Genomic DNA, 18,820 nt, shown 5'->3' with positions numbered 1-18,820 from the left:
ATTTCTTTAAGATACCCTCATCATTATTATTGCAGTATAATACAAAGTCCAAAAACAGAGTACCCAAAAACAAAACCAAAAAAAAAGGAAAAAAGAAAAAGAAAAAGGAATCTTACATGTTGAATGAGATTATGAAGATTAATAGGCTGACTGCTACTGGACATGCAATCCCTTTCTTCATGTATGGCTTTTAATACTCTCGCAATCCAAAAGTCAGATTGAAAGCTGACTTGTCCAGCCTCTCGACAGCTTCTAAAGCTTCTTTAATCATCATCTCAAGTCCAAACCAAGAAAATTCAAATTGTTTGTTTCAAACCAATGTGACACATACGAGCCTTTCTCTTCTTTCAACTAGCTTTCCAACTAATCTCTTCCCATCTTTTCTTTAAGGAGTTATGCCTGGAACATGAGGGATAGCTGGCTCAGGCTTCTTTATCTTTTCCACCAATACAGCTTGAGTGGTTAGAACTACACCCGCAATTGACACTGCATTTTGAAGTGCACACCTTGAAACACGACAAGGATCTGCAACTCCAGCACTGAGAAGATCTTCGTATCTGCCTGTCATTGCATTGTATCCAGTTTGCCAATTACAAGTTCTAGTCTTCTCTACAACAATTTCCCCATCGACTCCAGCATTAGAAGCAATTGATTTTGCAGGTGCAAGGAGAGCCTGCAATTCAACATTAGCAACAGTTTCTATGATCAGAGCAGTAAATGTCCACAAAATTAAGGTCCTAAAAGATGTTAAAAAACCAAAAGATGAAAAATGAAAACAGTTTCAAATTTAAAGCTTAAGAATCTAAATTTTACATTATCTGGCTGAATTCTGAACTAACAAACAAATAAAAAGTAAAAACACCCAAGAAACAATTTAAGAAAAGGGGAGGCCTCAGATGAGGGACAGGATCTTTCACTCACTGTTATTTGCAGTAGCAAATATGCTTACTATTTCTTACCAATTGCTGGTAGTATAACTACTGCCAGTTTGTTGTTGACACATGCAGACCCAATCCATAGGATCAAACACCTTTTCTGACAATTTTATCAGGCAATCTCTGTTCTGGGCTGTGTCCAATTTATGTAACATGGCACCAGCGATCTTTAAAAACATTTTAATTGATTACTCCTCCCAAAACAAAATATCAGTATGGTGATAAGGGATCTTGTCTGTTATAACAAATGAGGAAAATCTGATTGTGTATATACATCATAGATTTAAGGGTTTACTGGTTCAGTATCTAAATTAAATAATCAATGAGCCTAACAGATTTGTAAAAAGGTCTATAAAACTCAATTAAATAGGCCCACTAACAGAATTGTTCAGAAGCTGCTTTTGCAGCAATTCATTCTTAAGGCATCTCTTATATTATTGTTGATGATTTGATGAATTTACAATAATGCAAGGTCCTGTACTATTTTTATTTTTATTTTTATTTTTATTTTCTCTTCCCTGTCCTGAGAACAGGTCTCTCAAAATTTGAGGAAGAAAATAACACCAGATATTACATGTAGGCCACCTTAGAATGTTCCTGGTCAGATCTTGTCATCTGACTGCTAGACTGCTAGTAGAAGTCTGCTTAAAGTGCAAACTGCCAAGGGTTAGCCCCTTTTACACCTAAAGCAAAATATGTTTCAAAAAGCGCACTTTTTTCACTTTCCTATGAAGCTCAAAGTGTGCTTTTTGCACTATTTTTTGTTTAAAAAGATAAATATATTAAACATAACCTTTAAATCTTAATACTATTTATATGAGCCCTTGATTTGTTATGCAATAATAATCGTGTGGTATGATGCACTATTTATATGATATAACCCCTCTCTCTTTCTTCTTGAACCAATGGCTACTTCTTCTCCCCCTTTTTTAACCAGTCTTTCTACCTCCTGTCTCTCCTGAAACCATATCCTTTTTTTCATGAAAAAAAATATATATATTGTTTTCGATGCAGGACAGTCTAGCCTTCACCACCTAGTTGTTTAGTGATAACTGATAACTTCTACAGCTGTATTTAAATTTCATAGGGCATTATGTAAAATGCTAGGTTTAATTTTTATATGATTAGATCTTATCAAAAAAAAAAAAAATTATATGATTAGCTTATCAATTGATAGTCATATTTTTTAATTTTTAAAATTTACTATATTAATTTTTACAGAATGCGTTTTACTTCTATAAGGTGCAAGGCTTAGGAGGCCTTTGCACTCAAGTACACCTCATTATTTGATTAACACTGATCCCACTGACTAAAAAACAAAGGAAAAATCCAACACACAGAGAGAGAGGGAGGGGGGAGGATACCACACCTTTGCCACAATATCTGCACCACTCTGCTCATCTAGATCTTCCATAGAATTCTTTATGATGGGAATCAGTTCCAAGAGATGAATGTACGTAGCACCACCACCAGGGACTATTCCTTCAGCCATGGCCGCAAATGTGGCATTTTTTGCATCTTCAATTCTGAGTTTCCGATCTTCAAGCTCCACCTCAGTGTGTGCTCCTACCTAAAATAATAGAAAGATAAATAAAAGGAAAGGTAAAACAATTATGACCAAAGGTTTTGAATATCATTCATGATCAACAAAAAAATTAAAGTTTCAAAATTTACATAAAAAAAAAAGATAAAGCCTTGTTCACTTTTTCTTTTCTTCTCTCTCTCTCTGTGTGTGTGTGTGTGTGTGTGTGTGTGGCTGGAAAAGCCTTGTTCACTTTTGACAAGACAGATATTGATTGAAGCCAGCATCCAGGAAGAGTTATACAAGATTTCATTAACAATCTTTAAGAAATAGCACTTTTTTTAAATTGCAGACCTTAATCACAGCCACACCGCCAGAGAGTTTAGCAATTCTTTCAGAGAGCTTTCTTGACAAGGATGCATTATCTGTTTCTGCTAGATCCTTCTTGATTTGCAAAATTCTTGCCCGTATTTCGGCTTTAGTAGTAGGATCAGCAACAATGGTCGTTGAATTACAGGTTATGGTAACTTTTCGTGCAATACCAAGCTGATCTGAAGTTGCACCTTCAAGCATCAGACCCAAATCTCCAGAGAGAAAATCAGCACCTATTGGCTTTAAAATTATCTCAATGAGAAACTGAAGCTGAAATAGCAATCTCATCACAAAGAAATACAATTATACGACAAATGTAATCCAGCCCCCGGAAACACAAATGATGATGGTGTTTATATTTCCAAAGTTCAGAAAAAGGCAGATAGTGAGATATGTTTCTATCCATAGCTTACAGTCACATAAAGAAGTAGGAGCATGTGTAGTGTTTACATGTAATATGTTACAGATGTCTTGTCCTTTTGAATGTTATTTAGAAGATGCACCAAATGACCAAACCTATAGAAGTTATTAATCTCAACAGGGCTGGAAAAGAGAGTCACATTTTCTGAAATCTCTGTATTCCCTTTCTCACCAAAAAATACAGGGTAAGAAAAGTGTTTTGAAAATCTTAATGTACTAAGATTTTGTCTCCGTTCCCTCATTCCCAACAAGAAAACAGAGATTAACAGTTGATAGCAAATAGGTTAAATAAATGCACTTGAACAACATTTTGGCACAAAAGTTCACACAAATTAGGGCCACAAAATAGCTTGAGTTTTACCAAATTGTGTATTTAACAGGAAAAGCATATCAATAGAAGGAGCCTACATTGAGATCCTGAAAAAAGAAACATCACAACAGCACTCTCTTTACATATATATATATACATATATATTTTGAATTCCAGAAATTCACTAATTTTCTACATCAATTATTAGACACTTGAGAGCTCAATTTGAATTAACCACTATCATAACTGGCACTGAGGTTCTTTATATGACTATGAGGGCCAGCAAAGTAGGAAATAAAAAATATCAGTGAACATCTGGCTACAAAGTGAACTATCTCATCATTTTGAGATGTAAAGATATTAATATAATGCTAAGTGGAAATGAGTCGGACTGTGTCGCAAAGCAAAAAATTAAGAAATTCAGTGAATGAAAAGCAGGTCATAGTCATGATAGTTTCTTAACATCATTTTTTTTTTTTTGATAAGTAAGAAGAGAATATTATTAATAAAAGAAAAACAAGAGAAATATTAGCACATGTCATGGAAACAGCCACTGATTCAGAGAAATCTTTACATCATAATTAAGCAAATAAACAAGAGAAATCTTAACATCATAACAGCCACTGATTCAGAATAAACATTATCTTATTATTAGCACATGTCATGGAAAAATTAAATAATTAAGCAAATAAAGTTTGACATGCAGTACATAATTTGACCTGTCATAAGTGCAATATCTTGCAAAAGAGCTTTCTTTCCTTCTAAAAATCCTGGACATTTGACAACAGCAACATTTAGTAAACCTTGCATTTTGTTCACCACTAGTGTTTCCAGTACTTGCCTGGAGATATCCTCTGCAATGATTAGCAGTGGGACACTCAGTTGAGTAGTCTTTTCTAGTAAAGGAACAATTTCTTTGACAGTTGAAATCTTCTGATCAGTTACTAGGACTTTGGCATTGTCAAACTCCACTATAGATTTGTCATGGTTTGTAATGAAATGGGGTGACATGTAACCCTTGTCAATCTGTCCAGAAAGATCTAATAGAATTAAAAGAAAGAGGGGGGGGAACAACAACAACAACTACTAGGAATCAGAGATAAAGGGAAAAATGCAAAAAGATCCCTCCAACTTTAGGTCAAAATTAAATAGACCTCTGATGTTCTAATATCAAGTTTTAACCACAGAAGTTTGGGAAACTGCCAAATTGGTCCTTCCGTCTTACTTCTGATGGCTCAATGGAAGGAAAATGTTGTCAAGTGCTTCACATATTAAAGTAAATTTTACCATAGAAAAACCGTTTTAATTTTATTTTCCTTTTCTTTTCTCCCTTATCTTAATCTGCTTCTTCCTCTCTCACTCCTGCCAACACAACCACACCACCATCCCCGGCAGCCAAGAATAACCACAATTTACCACTACAAAAACTGGCACACATGGCAAAGATTTGACAAAAAATAGGAGGGATTTGGATTAGATAAAATGTGGTGGCCAAAGGTGGTGTTTTGGGGTTGTGGAGGTGGCAAATCCGAAGCTGTAGGTGTCAGATCTAAGCCAGAGGTAGTGGTTTAGGCCTTGTTGTGGAAGTTTGGGGTTGTGTTATCTCTTGGTTTTGAGGGTGGCCAAAGGTTGGCGTCAGTTATATGCACGTAGTCCTTGTTCAGTTTATGATACATTCTGTTGCTAAGAAAATGTAGAAATGAAAAGAAATACTAATTAAAATGATTCAAAGTAGTAGTATCTACTCGTGAGCTGAGGAATGATTACAACAATTTTTCAATTGTATCTATTTGTGTCATGACTCCAAAGATTGGGAGCTTTCTAAACTAGGCACAACCTTTTATGAGTTTTATCTATCTGTGCCTTAAGGAATGAACTTTCAATAGATTGAGACTATAACCTTGATGTGGGTTCTCTTTAGTCCGTTTATTTTCAAAAAAAAACAAACAGTGGGGTAATTAGTTCATTGCTGGTTTATAAAGTTTATTTTCATTCTAAAATTATGGTTCAATTCAAATTACATTCTGACCCATTTTCTTTCCTTTCAAATTAAATTTTTCTTTCTTTGAGATGGTTGTGAATCTTTTCAATTAAAAATCATCTTTAATGACCTACCTTCATTCCTTCTTCTATTATTACAGAGGTCTCAAATGATGAAGATGACTCAATAGATATAACTCCATCAGGTCCAATCTTTTCTATAGCTTCAGCAATTAAGTTCCCAACAAATTCATCATTTCCAGAAGAAATTGTGGCCACAGCTGCAATGTGGCAAAAGACACTTTCAAGATTTTGTTTTTGACGAGTAATTATAATTTTTTATTAAAAAAAGTGCAAAGAGGGGCACAAACCTAATTCACAAGACATGCTCTAAATACCTTTTATATCATCTCTTCCTCTTACTGGCACACTTTTCTTCTTCAAGACCTTGACCAATTCTTTCACAGTCTTATCCATTCCTTTCTTCAAAGAAACTGGGTTAGCCCCAAAAGCAACTGCCAGCATCCCAGATTTGATCATTGCTCGAGCCAAAACAATTGCAGTAGTTGTACCATCACCAGCCAAATCATTCATTTTAGTTGCAACCTGCAAGCAGGATATGAAGATTTACATATCTATGATTGCTTGTCTCAAAAACATCAATACAACAACAGGGGAGAGAATTATCTAGCAACCATGAATGACCTCTTGGATTAGCATTGCTCCTGCATTCTCAATTGCATCTGAAAGCTCTATGGATCGAGCAATTGTAACACCATCATTAATTACTTTAAGCGATCCAGACTCAGAAAGAATAACATTACGGCCTGCATATTTTCACTTAAAATCAATACCTCTATCAAATTAGCAGCATAAAATTTAATAATTTGATTTTAAAATACTTATATTCTCTTCTGAGTATTTCAGTATGTGTTACATCTAGCATATTATAGCTTTTTCAAAATGTCAGAAAAGTCATAAAGTCTTATGCCATAACAGAACCAACCCCATAAATTGAAAAATAGAAGTTCTCAAGTATAACTATTTTACATAGCCAAAGTGAGGCCACCCTAGTTGACTGAAGCTTATTAAGAAAATAAGCGAATAAATATCTCTTCATAAATAAATTAACATCTCTTCAAGAAAAGCTTCAGTTACAAGCCTTCAAGGCTTCAACTGATCTTATGCCATATTCATGACAAACAATGCTAGCTTCCCCTTCAACAGCCTTTTTTACTTTGCTATTATTATTATTATTATTATTATTTTAAATAGACATGCCACTGAAACCATGAAAAACCAAGACCTCATACCTACAATCTTACTATTTTAGGCTTCAATCAGTCCCCATCAATGTCATTAACACAAGTTACACAATTAATGGCATTTTTTGGGGTTCTTCCTTATAATTATGGTGTTAGAAGCATAAATAATCTCAATCCACCATCTAGCTCACTTCAGAAGAATATAATTTTTTTTTTTTTTTTGACTAAGGCCATTAAATAATATCCTTAAGTCTTAAGATTGACAGACCCCAATTTGCAAGTTGCAAGTCCCATAACAGCTACAGTTCAAGTATATGAACTTGATCTCGTTAATATTCAGCTGCAATGTGCAAAAACCAGGATGAAACTGTTTCATTTTGCTTCCTAACCTTCACAGGGATGGCAATCCCCCCATCCACCCCCCAACCAAAAAAAAAAAAAACCACAAAAAGAAACATGAAACAATTTTTGATATTTCAAATTCACCTACTCCAATAAACACTCTGCCATTCAGTGAGAATGAATCTCATGATACAATTTCGTCCTAGATTCAAAAAGTTCATGAAGGAAATTTTTATGATAGAAAATAGCAAATACACATAAATTCAAGCAGCATTGCTATTCTGAACTCTTCCAAAAAGGTATAGAATTTTTCTCAAACTCCTTATAGTCTTAGAACAACTCACATCTTTACCCCCCCAACCATCCTCCCTAGGGGGAAAAAAAGGGGAGAGAAAAATTAAAATGATAATATAAATAAAATTTAGTACAACTTCATGGACTAAATTGAATTTACGCATTAGAAGTGCAAGCTAAACCACAATCTCACGCAAATGCGAAATAAATAAACTTTGCAGTGAACTTGCAAATTGAAGTCCTGCAAAGTGGCACTGCAATCTTCCATTGGCCTAATTTTGTTCGGTGGCTCAACTACACCATGCACTGAAAAATTTCACAACTTGATAAGACAAAGTCAAATCTCTAGCTGGCTCACTTCTCTGAAATAGATGAAATTAATTTAATGTGTAGCCTCCAGCACATTTCTCATTACTATTACCACTACATAAACAAAACAAATTAAACTTGGCAAACTATTACCAAATAACAATCATCCAACTGAAACTAACGTATGCATTGCAAATGATAGAGCAGGAATCAGCAACAAGATATTTTTTAACCTGTAGGCTTATCATTGATTCACCAATATAAGCATGGATAGAAAATGAAATAATCCCTCTTGTTCTCAAAAACTAAAGCATAAAGAGAGTAAGAGACGGTATATAATGGTAGCAACCTAAAAAAGCTATCAAAACAAACAGAAATGAAGAATACCCAGATACCTCTAGGTCCTAAGGTGAGAGAAACAGCATCAGCCAGCTTATCAATCCCATCTTGCAAGGCCTCCCTGCATTCTTTACCAAAAGATACCCTCTTTGGGCCTGCCTTAACAGCAATACTCCTCACAAAATTTGTACTTCTCCACAACCCAGTTGCCCTTTGGTTCCAATAAAGGCTCTGCAACAATAACCCATTACTTCAAACACAAAATAATACAAAGAGAAAGACATACACAGAGAGAGAGAGAGAGTACTTACAGAAAAGAGAGGTTTTTGATGGAAGAGCTGAAGGGAAGAGAAGGAAACAGACATATCCCTGTAATAGTTGAAGAAGAAATGGTTTTGCTTTGGGGCTTTGGTTTTGAAATTGGAAGCAGAACAATGACAGACAGGTTTCTGAGGATTTTCAAAGGTTTTGGGTTTGAGGGGTTTTAGTATAGCGACTCGGACCAGTTAACGTGACTCAACTCAACTCAACTGAGTCAACTCATGAACTAGCTGCATCGTTGGAGCGGGTTTGGGCTTGGACCCGATTACCTTTTTGGGCCATCCTATAAAACCTAGCACAAACCAGCCTTTCACTTTTCCTCCAAATTATGGATATATATTTTTTAATCTCATTCTCAGTAAGTTATAAAATTCAGCAATCAACTATCGATTAGTAATAGAAAAATTAGTGAATTATTTTTCTAACCATCTCGATCAATATCTAATTTTCTAACAAATAAATCTTATTTTCTTGAATATATATGCTATATAATGTATTCCAATTATAAAAAATTTAGGGATGAATCTCGCCTATAAAAAAAAATAAAAAATCATTAGTATGTTGACTTAACGATAAAAAAACAATAATTATGAATCAGCTATCATATATTCTAATCCTATTGTATCTATATAAAAATTATTCACCATACGGATACTAGAAAAAGACAAATAAAATCCGGTCTAAAAAATGAAAAACAAAAGTACAAGAATGAATTTTTAAACAATATGCTAAAAGACCGTTGAGATAACCATTTGTTGTATGCGCCACCAAATAATTATGAGACAAATATCCTCAAGACCGGACAATTATTTATATCGCGAAACAAACATTTTCAAGGAATAATCAAAATTATGTCCTGATGATGGCCCAACGTCGTGAGGCATCTAGCACATTAAGAGCATTCACATCAGTCTGCCATATAATAGAAAAGAATGTGTAGAATTTATATAGTTTTGTTTTAAAATGACTTATATAATTTACAAGTTTGCTACAATAACTATGTAAATTTACACTAACACTATTCATTTTGCATTTAGTTGTTTATTATTTCTTTATGTATCTTAAGAATGAAGGAATAGAGTGGATAGTGGTTACTGTATGTGAATAAAGAGAAACAATTAAAAAATATTAAGGAAAATTGATATTTTAATAAAATGTAGTTTAAAATAGACAATCTAATGTGAGGTATTTTGAAAAATGAGTATGTAAAATAAAAAAAAGTAAGTTCTTATGCCAAAATAAACTGAAATTTTTGCACAAGCTAATGCGAATGCTCTTAACGCATAACTAAACTCCTTAAACTTTTTTATGGTTCAAAACATGATTTTATTTAATTTAAGCTTAGAGGAACTACATTTATAGCAATTAAAAAAAAAACCATCATTGTTTTAAAAAATTCACATAACCAATCACATTTTTAGAAATCCCAATAATTGTTGATGATTCCACACTCTCTCATACCCCACACACAAGTACCGTGAGCATAGCCAGTGCAAGCGACACAACCATGTGATGCATCATGAGAAAGAGGGATTGTCATCCTATCTTCCTCGCAAACATTGTCTCACCTTAAGGATGTGTTTGTTTGGAGGTGAAATAAGATGGATGGAAAACTTTGGAGAGAAAATAGGAAGGAAAACTTCTTTAAGTGTGTTTGGTTGGGTGGAGAGGAAAAAAAAATAAATGGTGGGATCCGAGTGTTTTCTCCCCGGACCCACCAAAAAGTTTTCTCCCTAAAATGGAGAGAAAACTGCAGGGAGAAAATGGGGTCGCTTAATGGACAAAAATGCCCATGTTCAGTTCCTTTCCCTTTTTGTGTGTGTGTGTGTGTGCTAGGCACGTTGTCTCTTTTTCTTTTTTCTTTTTTTTTTCATGGACATTGCTTCTTTTTCTTTTTCTTTTTCTTTTTTTTACATTTTTTGATTTCCTATGGGTGGGCATGTTGCCTCTTTTTTTTTTTTTTTTTTTTTTTTTTCTTGGTCATTGCCTTTTTTTCTTTTCATGGGTGATAATTGTTTTTTTTTTTTTTTTTTTTAATTAGACATGATTTTTATCTTTTAACAAATTGGGTGATTGTTTTTTTTTTTTTGGGTTATTTGTCACTTTTTTGTTTTAATTGGCCTTCATTTTTTAACAAGGGTGTATGAGTAAACTTATACAAATTTACTTTTTTCATCCCTCCAATTTTCCACTCCCTACCAAACAAAAATGAGAGAAATTAAAATTTTTTCTATCCTCCCACTTTTCCATCCTCCCACCATTTTCTATCCTTCCACTTTTCCACCCCTCCTACCAAACGGACCCTAAAATTTATCATTAAAATCTCACAGGTATGCTAACTATCAGGGTTCCAGTCCTAGGGTGATCAACGGGGTCCCCCCCCCCCCCCAAAAAAACTTGGCCCCATATTATAAGTATGTTAGACATATTATATAATATAATGTTCAACAACTGAATTCGTATAGTTTCGAACTTTTGTTGGTGTATTTTTTTACTTGAAAACAATAATTATTTATTTAATTAAAATAATGATATTGATATAATATGTTTGTTTGTTTAGACTCCTTAAAACAGATTGTTTAACTTAATGAATTAGCTAAGTGTTTACTTAGGTTAATTATAAAATCTAGGTTAATCAGCAAAATATCATATCATCCAGTGCGAAAAAATAAATAAGACAACGATATGATTATCCAGGAAAACTAATGAAATTGTTAGATTCAAGGTAAAAAAAATGGGCAGGATTTAACCTAACCTATCCTCAAGACAAACAAATCAACTATGATAGAATGGAAGTTTACAATAAGTTTTCTCCCAAAAATCTAAAGCTACCTTATGTAGAACTTACTCATACGACCACGTGCAGTTCCGAATCCACGGACACTTTTATCTTGAATCTATTGCTCACAAATACCCACGTTTGTGACTTTGAAATCTCACTCAAAGATTTTAGATCATTAGCAGTTGTTGATCTTGTTGTAGCAACTTTAAATCTACTAGTTCTAATGGTATAAGAATGATATGTGGCTAGTGACTTTGAAAGGAGAAGGCACAGCACCTTAGGGTTTCCTTAAAAATACTATGTGAAATAGATTTGAAACTCTAATCACTTGATGGGCCAATGGGCTGTTGAGCTTAATTAAAATTCTATAGAACCCGAGTCTCGATCTATCAAACCTGGCATGTTTTGAATTTTTTGAACCTGCAGCTTCCTTTTTCTTGTATTCTGACTTGCAGCACCTTGAGTATTGTCTAATAAACTCTATAGACTCTAAGATCTATACCTAGACAAGTTTGTGTTCACGATTTACCAATTGTTCTAAATTTTTAGATCCTAAAATAATATATGTAAATTTTATTTTTATTTTTCTTAGAGAGATATATAACATTTATTTGGTTTATAGATTTTTCTAACCATAAATATTGTCAAAATAAGTTTTACAACAAAATAAAAAAATACTATCAAAATATTTTTTTTAATGAAAGGGAAGTTGCCAATGAATTTTAATGCAAATCAATCATAGATAGTTTTAAGGATTTAATAAAAAAGTCAAGTCCTATTTTGATACATGAATAGAAATGTATTAAGAACAATTATTTTGTCTTTTTATTATTATTTATATTTGGTTAATATTTATACTATATTAGTTTGAATTTTATGTGTCAACTTGCTTTTGATTTTTTTTTTTTTTAATTTATTCTACAATGATTAAAAAAAAGTTTTTTATCCTCTTAAGGAGAAATCCTGTTTCTGTGCATCCTTAAAGGAGAGGAAGCAACGGAATTATCTTGGAAAATGTTATTCTGAATGTACCCAATGTTAAATTTATTCAAAATGAATTATTGACTGTGTTAAAATTTTAATGTTATTGCATGAAACTTGGGAATCTTGATCTTTTATATTATTTTTTATATGAGAAATTTTAATGTTGTTGCATGAAACTTGGGAATCTTGATCTTTTATATTATTTTTGATATGAGTACCTTTTCAAATCTACCCTTCTAACTATCGACTTATTAGAAAGAAAAAAAAAAAAAAAAGGTATTCTTTTTAGAAAGAAATACACACCAAAGAGGGGATAATGTTTTAACACAAAGGCATATCATAAACTTCACTCAAAAGCCAAACTTATAGTGGAAAGTACTACATGATACACTCTATTAAACAAATATAGGATAATTACCTCTCTTTATTTATTTATTTATTTATATTTTATTTTTCCTTGAGAAACTAAGCAGCTTGACTTAAGCAAAAAAGATTTTGTGAATGAAGGGAGGGGATACAATCTTTTTTCACAATTTTTTTTTTTTTTTAACAATTTTCTAAGTGGTAAGTTATATTGAAATAACATTACTTGTAAATTGGTCCACCACTAATACAACTTTTATAATGTATCAATTACAACAAACCACATTAACTGTTGTGAAAAAACTTATGCCTCTAGATTTATTGGAATAAGGTAAGTGAATATGACAAGTATATCTCTTCAAAAAGTTCAAACAAAGAAAACGTTAAATAAATCGGAGGAGATATAGAAATATTGTAGATGCGGAAGCATAAAATAGTAACATAAGAACAAACGAGGGTTACGTGGCTTTGTCTAGCAACATATATCCATGGAAAAAGAAAAAACCCTTAAGGGCTACATATTTGATAAATGATATGAGCAAAGCACAGTTCATATGTTACAATGAAGCCAATATGATCATAGGCGATGTGAGGGATTTCACAATTCGCTCCAATACCAATGAGCTTGGTCTGCGATCGAATGCTATAAAAGATTTATGCCCCCTCATCATTCACCAATTGGTCGTTGGATGAATTGGTAAGGCACACGGTCCGACAGGCGAAATCCTAAACTAAGTAACCACACATTAGCTATGATTAATTGACTAGTAATAGAAGTATAAGACTTGACTTACACACAAATAATAATTGGACTTTGGCCTAAATTATTAGGCTAATAACATATATCTCTAACATGTACAAAAAGAGAGAGAGAGGGGAATGTTATTTAAGTATTGCTTATCAGCCTTGGTCCAATTCAAGCTAAGGACCTAAGGTGGAGAATCGTTACATGAATGGTTGAATTAGTTTTGTGTAAAAAACTAATACTTAGCCGACCAAACCCTTGGTTTCAAAAGGAATTATGTTTGGTCTAGGACAAGCACACAACTTGCCCACCCTTGTTTCAAATGTGTGGCATGCAACATCAATAGAGATAGAGAATTAATAATGAGAATTATATTAATGTAGAGAATCTCTTACAAACCGGGGGGGGGGGTAGTTAGGAAAGGCCTTGCCAACCTGAAAGTGATCAAAGATGAACATCCACCTCAAATGATGTGACTAATAGATATTTGGCTAACAGATAAGGGTGGCTTCAAACCCACCAACTTGACAAGACTAACTAAAACTAATGCCCAATTTTGTACAACGTACAAAATATGTATGCAAAATCCCTAACCCAACCCTACTAGGGTTTGGTTGGTTTCTACTTTCTACACGTGATGGATTGAGTTGAGTTGAGAATTTTTCCAACCCAACCTATGCACAACCCTACTAACAAAGTCTTGAGGTGGTTTTTTTTTTAAATTTTTTTTTTTTTTTTTACATAGTTTTAACCTTGAACAACTAAGCCTCAAAAATTTTAATTTATGCTTTATATATGTGTGTGTATAAAATCTTCTCTCCCTCTTCTTCTCTTTCTTTTGTATGTACAATGATGAGAAATCAATTATAAACAAAAATGCACTTGTTAATAATTTATAGGTTTAATTTGTATGCACAAATTTATTGTAGTTGTATATATTATTCTTGATATTTGTGCACAATTTAACTTAATTTAATAAAATATTAAATGCACCTTAACTTATGCCTTTAGAAAACTTAATAATAATAGCATTTTTCTCAAATAGATGTCATAAAAAGTTGACATCTCTTTCGATAAATTACTGATTGTAGAGTGAAAACAGGAATTGTACTCAAGATCTTCTTGTTTTGATACCAGGTCAAATTATACATTGTCCTAAAAGCTTAAATTGTTAGAAAATAATGAATTCAATCATTTAACTATATATATAACTAATATCTTTTACACCCAAATTCCTGTACTTAGTTTAATATGAAATTTATGTAAACTCTCCTCTCATATATCATTAAGATGACACCAGAAAGGAGAAAACTATGATTCTCAACTCAAAGATAGAAGAGAAAAGGGAAGGGGCTGACTCCAATATATGTTTGTTCATTTTGCTATAAATTTTTTAAAAATTCTCTTCCTTTTTCCATATCGACCACAATTTTATTGCCATAAGTTTTGCTCACATGCTTCAGGAAAGAAAATACAACTGTATCATTATCGTTAAAAAATTGTCCATGCAGCAGGGAGCAAGGTTCCAATTATTTATAAGTACGAGCCTCAGTTGTAAATATAAGTACATATAAGCGCATAAGCTTTTTCCTTCACGCTAGAGTTTGAAGGACAAGAGGCTTCCATTAAAGGCTTAAGCCAACTGCTCCTTATCTACACCCCCAAAATGCTATGAGAGTCACCTATGGAAGTGGACATACCTGTCATCTCTAATTTACTTAATTTGGGAGGCCATCTGTCCTTTTGTGCATGGGTTTTTGTCTATGTACACGTATAGGGCCATGACCTTTCAATTTGTGAGAAAAAATCTTCCAAGTTCCATACCAACCACAATTTTATTGCGATAAGTTACATATGCTCACATAATTCTAAAATGTCAGAAAAATATCGTTATAAAGCTTTATAGTTGTGGACCATGCTGTGGTTAATGCAAGATACCTATTAAGGTGGATGAAAAAGATTTCAAGAGAGAGAAAATGACTAATTTTTTTTTTTTTTTAAAAGAAAAAGAAATTAAAGAGAGATTGAAACTCATAAGAATATTATTGCCATTTATTTTTGTCGCTAACTTGATATAGTTGTTCTGAGATTACTAGATGAAAATTAGGTTATAGTTTTCCTTTCTTTTCCAATATTAATATTAAGACAGAGCTTGAGTTTGATGGGTTCTGAGTGGGAGGAAAATACAACTTCATAATTTGAAAGGAAAATATTGTGGGAAGGTAATTAATTAGAGCCCAAAAAAAAAAAAAAAATCCATGCAGGGAGGTTCTAAATACGTGCCTCATTTATAACTTATAAATATTAGTACATATAAGCGCATAGCTCTTTCATTCATGCTGATGTACTAAAATTTTATACCCTCCAATCCAAACATGTAATGTCATCTTATCACATATTAAAAAATAAGCACAACCACATTTAATCAATTCTAATATCCATTTGAAAATCCAACTCCACCATGTTATCTTGACAACTCATATCAAGATTAGTTTAGATTGCAACTCAAATTTAAATTCACTTATCAAGTAATCAATGGACTATACGCTATGAGTTGGGTCAAACTGACTCAATTACTAACACTTGGAAATCAAATTGATCATCTTGACATGAACTTTCTTAGATTTTTATTTTTTATTTATAATAATGGGAGAAAAATATTTATTCTGAATGTGAAATTTCACATGTACCAGCTGTCATCTCCCACTTGCTCAATATGTCCTTTTGCGCATGGCTTTGTCCACCGACATGTAGGGATTTGACATTTCAATTTGTGAGAAAACCACATAAGAACATATAATTCTAGATAAGACAGAATGACTTTTGTGAACTATTCTTTTACACGTATTAGGTGAGTTAGTAAGCTTATCTAAATTGCATTCTATATAGACTTACCAAACGTAACCAAAGCGCATGCCTCAGCTATATCTATAAATACCTAAGCACATATGCTCTTCCTCTCATGCCAGTCTTTTGAAGGACAAGAAGCGTACATTAAAGCTTTTGCTAATTGCACCATTTCAACACTAAGTTGTTCTCTCACCTCCCAAAATGTCTCACCAAATTTCCATGGCTACTACTCAAACCCAAAATCCAGATGCTAATGTATATCGTCGCTTAGCAAATTATCGACCAAGCTTATGGGGAGACCATTTCCTCTCTTATTCTAATAAATCCGAGGTATATATGTCTTCCACCTGACATGTTAGGCTACATAATAAAATTAATATTCTAATATAAATTGTGATTCATTTCATAGCCAATATTCAAATGTCATGTTCTTATCATCTTTAAATGACAAATGATGCTTATAAACAGTGGTAACATGTTAATTTTTTATTTCGATTTCCAATTTTAGGAAACCATTGATGACTTGGAGCAAGTTCAACGGTTGAAGGAAGAAGTGCAAAGAATGTTGATGGCTCCTATCGATAATCTTCTAGAAAAGTTGGAGTTGATTGATGCAATCCAACGCTTAGGAGTGTCTTACCATTTTGAAGGTGAGATTGATGAAGTATTACAACAAATTCACAGGAAACATCATACGTGTGATGTCCAAGAAAGTGATGATGCTCTTTACACCGTTGCACTTCATTTTCGATTACTTAGACAACAAGGTTATAACATTCTAAGGGGTAAGCACTCTTTTGGTTAGTTATTTGTTTATTTAAGAAAACTCAATCTATGTTTGGATGAAGGGAGATGAGAGAAGTGAGAAGGTGATTGGAATTTGCCAAATTTTAATATATTCTGGCTTCCTTAAATTTTTCCCCTCTATTCTCCTCACCTCTCCCTCCATCTCTTTTCATTCCAAACATATCCTTAAACAAGCTAAAAGTTAATTTTCATGATCAAGCATTCACTTCCATCATTATTTTCATATCATCTACTAATGGCTCACGCATGTCTTGTGCTGGGTGATAAAGTAGATATCTCCAACAAATTCAAAGACAATATGGGAAACTTCAAGGAATCACTTACTAACGATGTGAAAGGAATGTTAAGCTTTTATGAAGCTACACATATGAGTGTGCATGGAGAAGATATACTTGATGAAGCACTTAAGTTTACTACCACTCACCTGGAATCAATGGCGATTAATTTGAGCCCTCCTCTCGCCACACAAGTAAGCCATGCTTTAAATCGACCTATTCAAAAGTGCTTGCCAAGGGTAGAGGCTAGGCAGTACTTTTCTATCTACCAAGAAAATGCTTCACATAATGAAGTTCTACTAAACTTTGCAAAATTGGATTTTAACATGTTGCAAAAACAACACCAGAAGGAACTTAGCCATATCTCAAGGTAAGTTCATTAACTATACCTCACTACATTGGGGTTGTAATTATGCTTTCATTAGACATGATTTGACCAGCCAGTTTTTGTTAAATTGTAATTTAGGTGGTGGAAAGATATAGATGTTGCGACAAACCTATCTTTTGCACGAGATAGGGTGGTGGAGTTATACTTTGGATTTTGGGAGTGTACTTTGAACCCCAATATTCTCTTGCTCGGAGGAAACTTACCAAAACAATTTGCATGGCATCAATCATAGATGACATTTATGATGTATATGGCACACATGAAGAACTCGAACTCCTCACAGACGCAATTAAAGAGCATCATCACTTTCTTGGACATCACGCGTATGATGTTTCCTGTGAATTTGTTGTAATACTTCATCAATCTCACCTTCAAAATGGTAAGACACTCCTAAGCGTTGGATTGCATCAATCAACTCCAACTTTTCTAGAAGATTATCGATGGGAGCCATCAACATTCTTTGCACTTCTTCCTTCAACCGTTGAACTTGCTCCAAGTCATCAATGGTTTCCTAAAATTGGAAATCGAAATAAAAAATTAGCATGTTACCACTGTTTATAAGCATCATTTGTCATTTAAAGATGATACGAACATGACATTTGAATATTGGCTATGAAATGAATCACAATTTATATTAGAATATTAATTTTATTATGTAGCCTAACATGTCAGGTGGAAGACATATATACCTCGGATTTATTAGAATAAGAGAGGAATTTGTCTCCCCATAAGCTTGGTCGATAATTTGCTAAGCGACGATATACATTAGCATCTGGATTTTGGGTTTGAGTAGTAGCCATGGAAATTTGGTGAGACATTTTGGGAGGTGAGAGAACAACTTAGTGTTGAAATGGTGCAATTAGCAAAAGCTTTAATGTACGCTTCTTGTCCTTCAAAAGACTGGCATGAGAGGAAGAGCATATGTGCTTAGGTATTTATAGATATAGCTGAGGCATGCGCTTTGGTTACGTTTGGTAAGTCTATTTGAGAATGCATTCCTTCATTTTTTCTTTTTTAATAGATTATCTTTGGTGTTATTTTGGAACTTTTAATGAAGGTTGGTTTTTTTTTCAACCTTTAAGTAGGTATCTTGCATTAATTAACCACAGCTATAAAGCTTTATAATGATACAATTGACTATTGTATTTTTTTGATTTTCTAGAAGCATGTGAGCAAAACTTATGGCAATAAAATTGTGGTCGATATGAAATTTGAAA

General features: G+C 33.2%; 1 protein-coding gene and 1 pseudogene across 3 annotated transcripts; one reads left to right on the top strand and one right to left on the bottom strand.

Annotated features, from left to right (window-relative positions):
* Window positions 1–8,943, bottom strand: LOC115968546 (chaperonin 60 subunit alpha 2, chloroplastic-like). 3 transcript variants are annotated; one of them, XM_031087961.1, is made up of 9 exons: window positions 8,400–8,943; window positions 8,145–8,319; window positions 6,245–6,366; window positions 5,938–6,145; window positions 5,675–5,820; window positions 4,279–4,585; window positions 2,812–3,062; window positions 2,305–2,505; window positions 1–673 (listed from the first exon to the last, which is right to left on the bottom strand). In XM_031087961.1, the coding sequence occupies exons 1-9, from the start codon at window positions 8,451–8,453 to the stop codon at window positions 386–388; spliced, it is 1,752 nt and encodes a 583-aa protein (XP_030943821.1). In that variant the 5' UTR covers window positions 8,454–8,943; the 3' UTR covers window positions 1–385. The 3 variants fall into 3 exon arrangements, with proteins under 3 accessions (XP_030943821.1, XP_030943822.1, XP_030943823.1); XM_031087962.1 differs by having other exon boundaries at window positions 2,812–3,008; XM_031087963.1 differs by lacking the exons at window positions 8,145–8,319; window positions 8,400–8,943 and having other exon boundaries at window positions 6,235–6,320.
* A 7,176-nt stretch (window positions 8,944–16,119) lies between these two features.
* LOC115968548 lies at window positions 16,120–18,820 on the top strand (annotated as a pseudogene).

This window comes from Quercus lobata, chromosome 11 (assembly GCF_001633185.2).
Source record: "Quercus lobata isolate SW786 chromosome 11, ValleyOak3.0 Primary Assembly, whole genome shotgun sequence".
Lineage (NCBI taxonomy): Eukaryota > Viridiplantae > Streptophyta > Magnoliopsida > Fagales > Fagaceae > Quercus > Quercus lobata.
This window is presented reverse-complemented; position numbering and strand designations above follow the sequence as displayed.

Bases quoted from the DNA above. Each gene is read 5' to 3' on its own strand.
- LOC115968546 (XM_031087961.1), bottom strand. From the start codon at position 8,453: ATGTCTGTTTCCTTCTCTTCCCTTCAGCTCTTCCATCAAAAACCTCTC. The intron at 6,146-6,244 runs GTCATTCATGGT...TCCTGCTTGCAG, and splicing joins GAGCAATGCTAATCCAAGAG to GTTGCAACTAAAATGAATGA. The intron at 2,506-2,811 runs GTCTGCAATTTA...CTATTATTTTAG, and splicing joins GCGGTGTGGCTGTGATTAAG to GTAGGAGCACACACTGAGGT.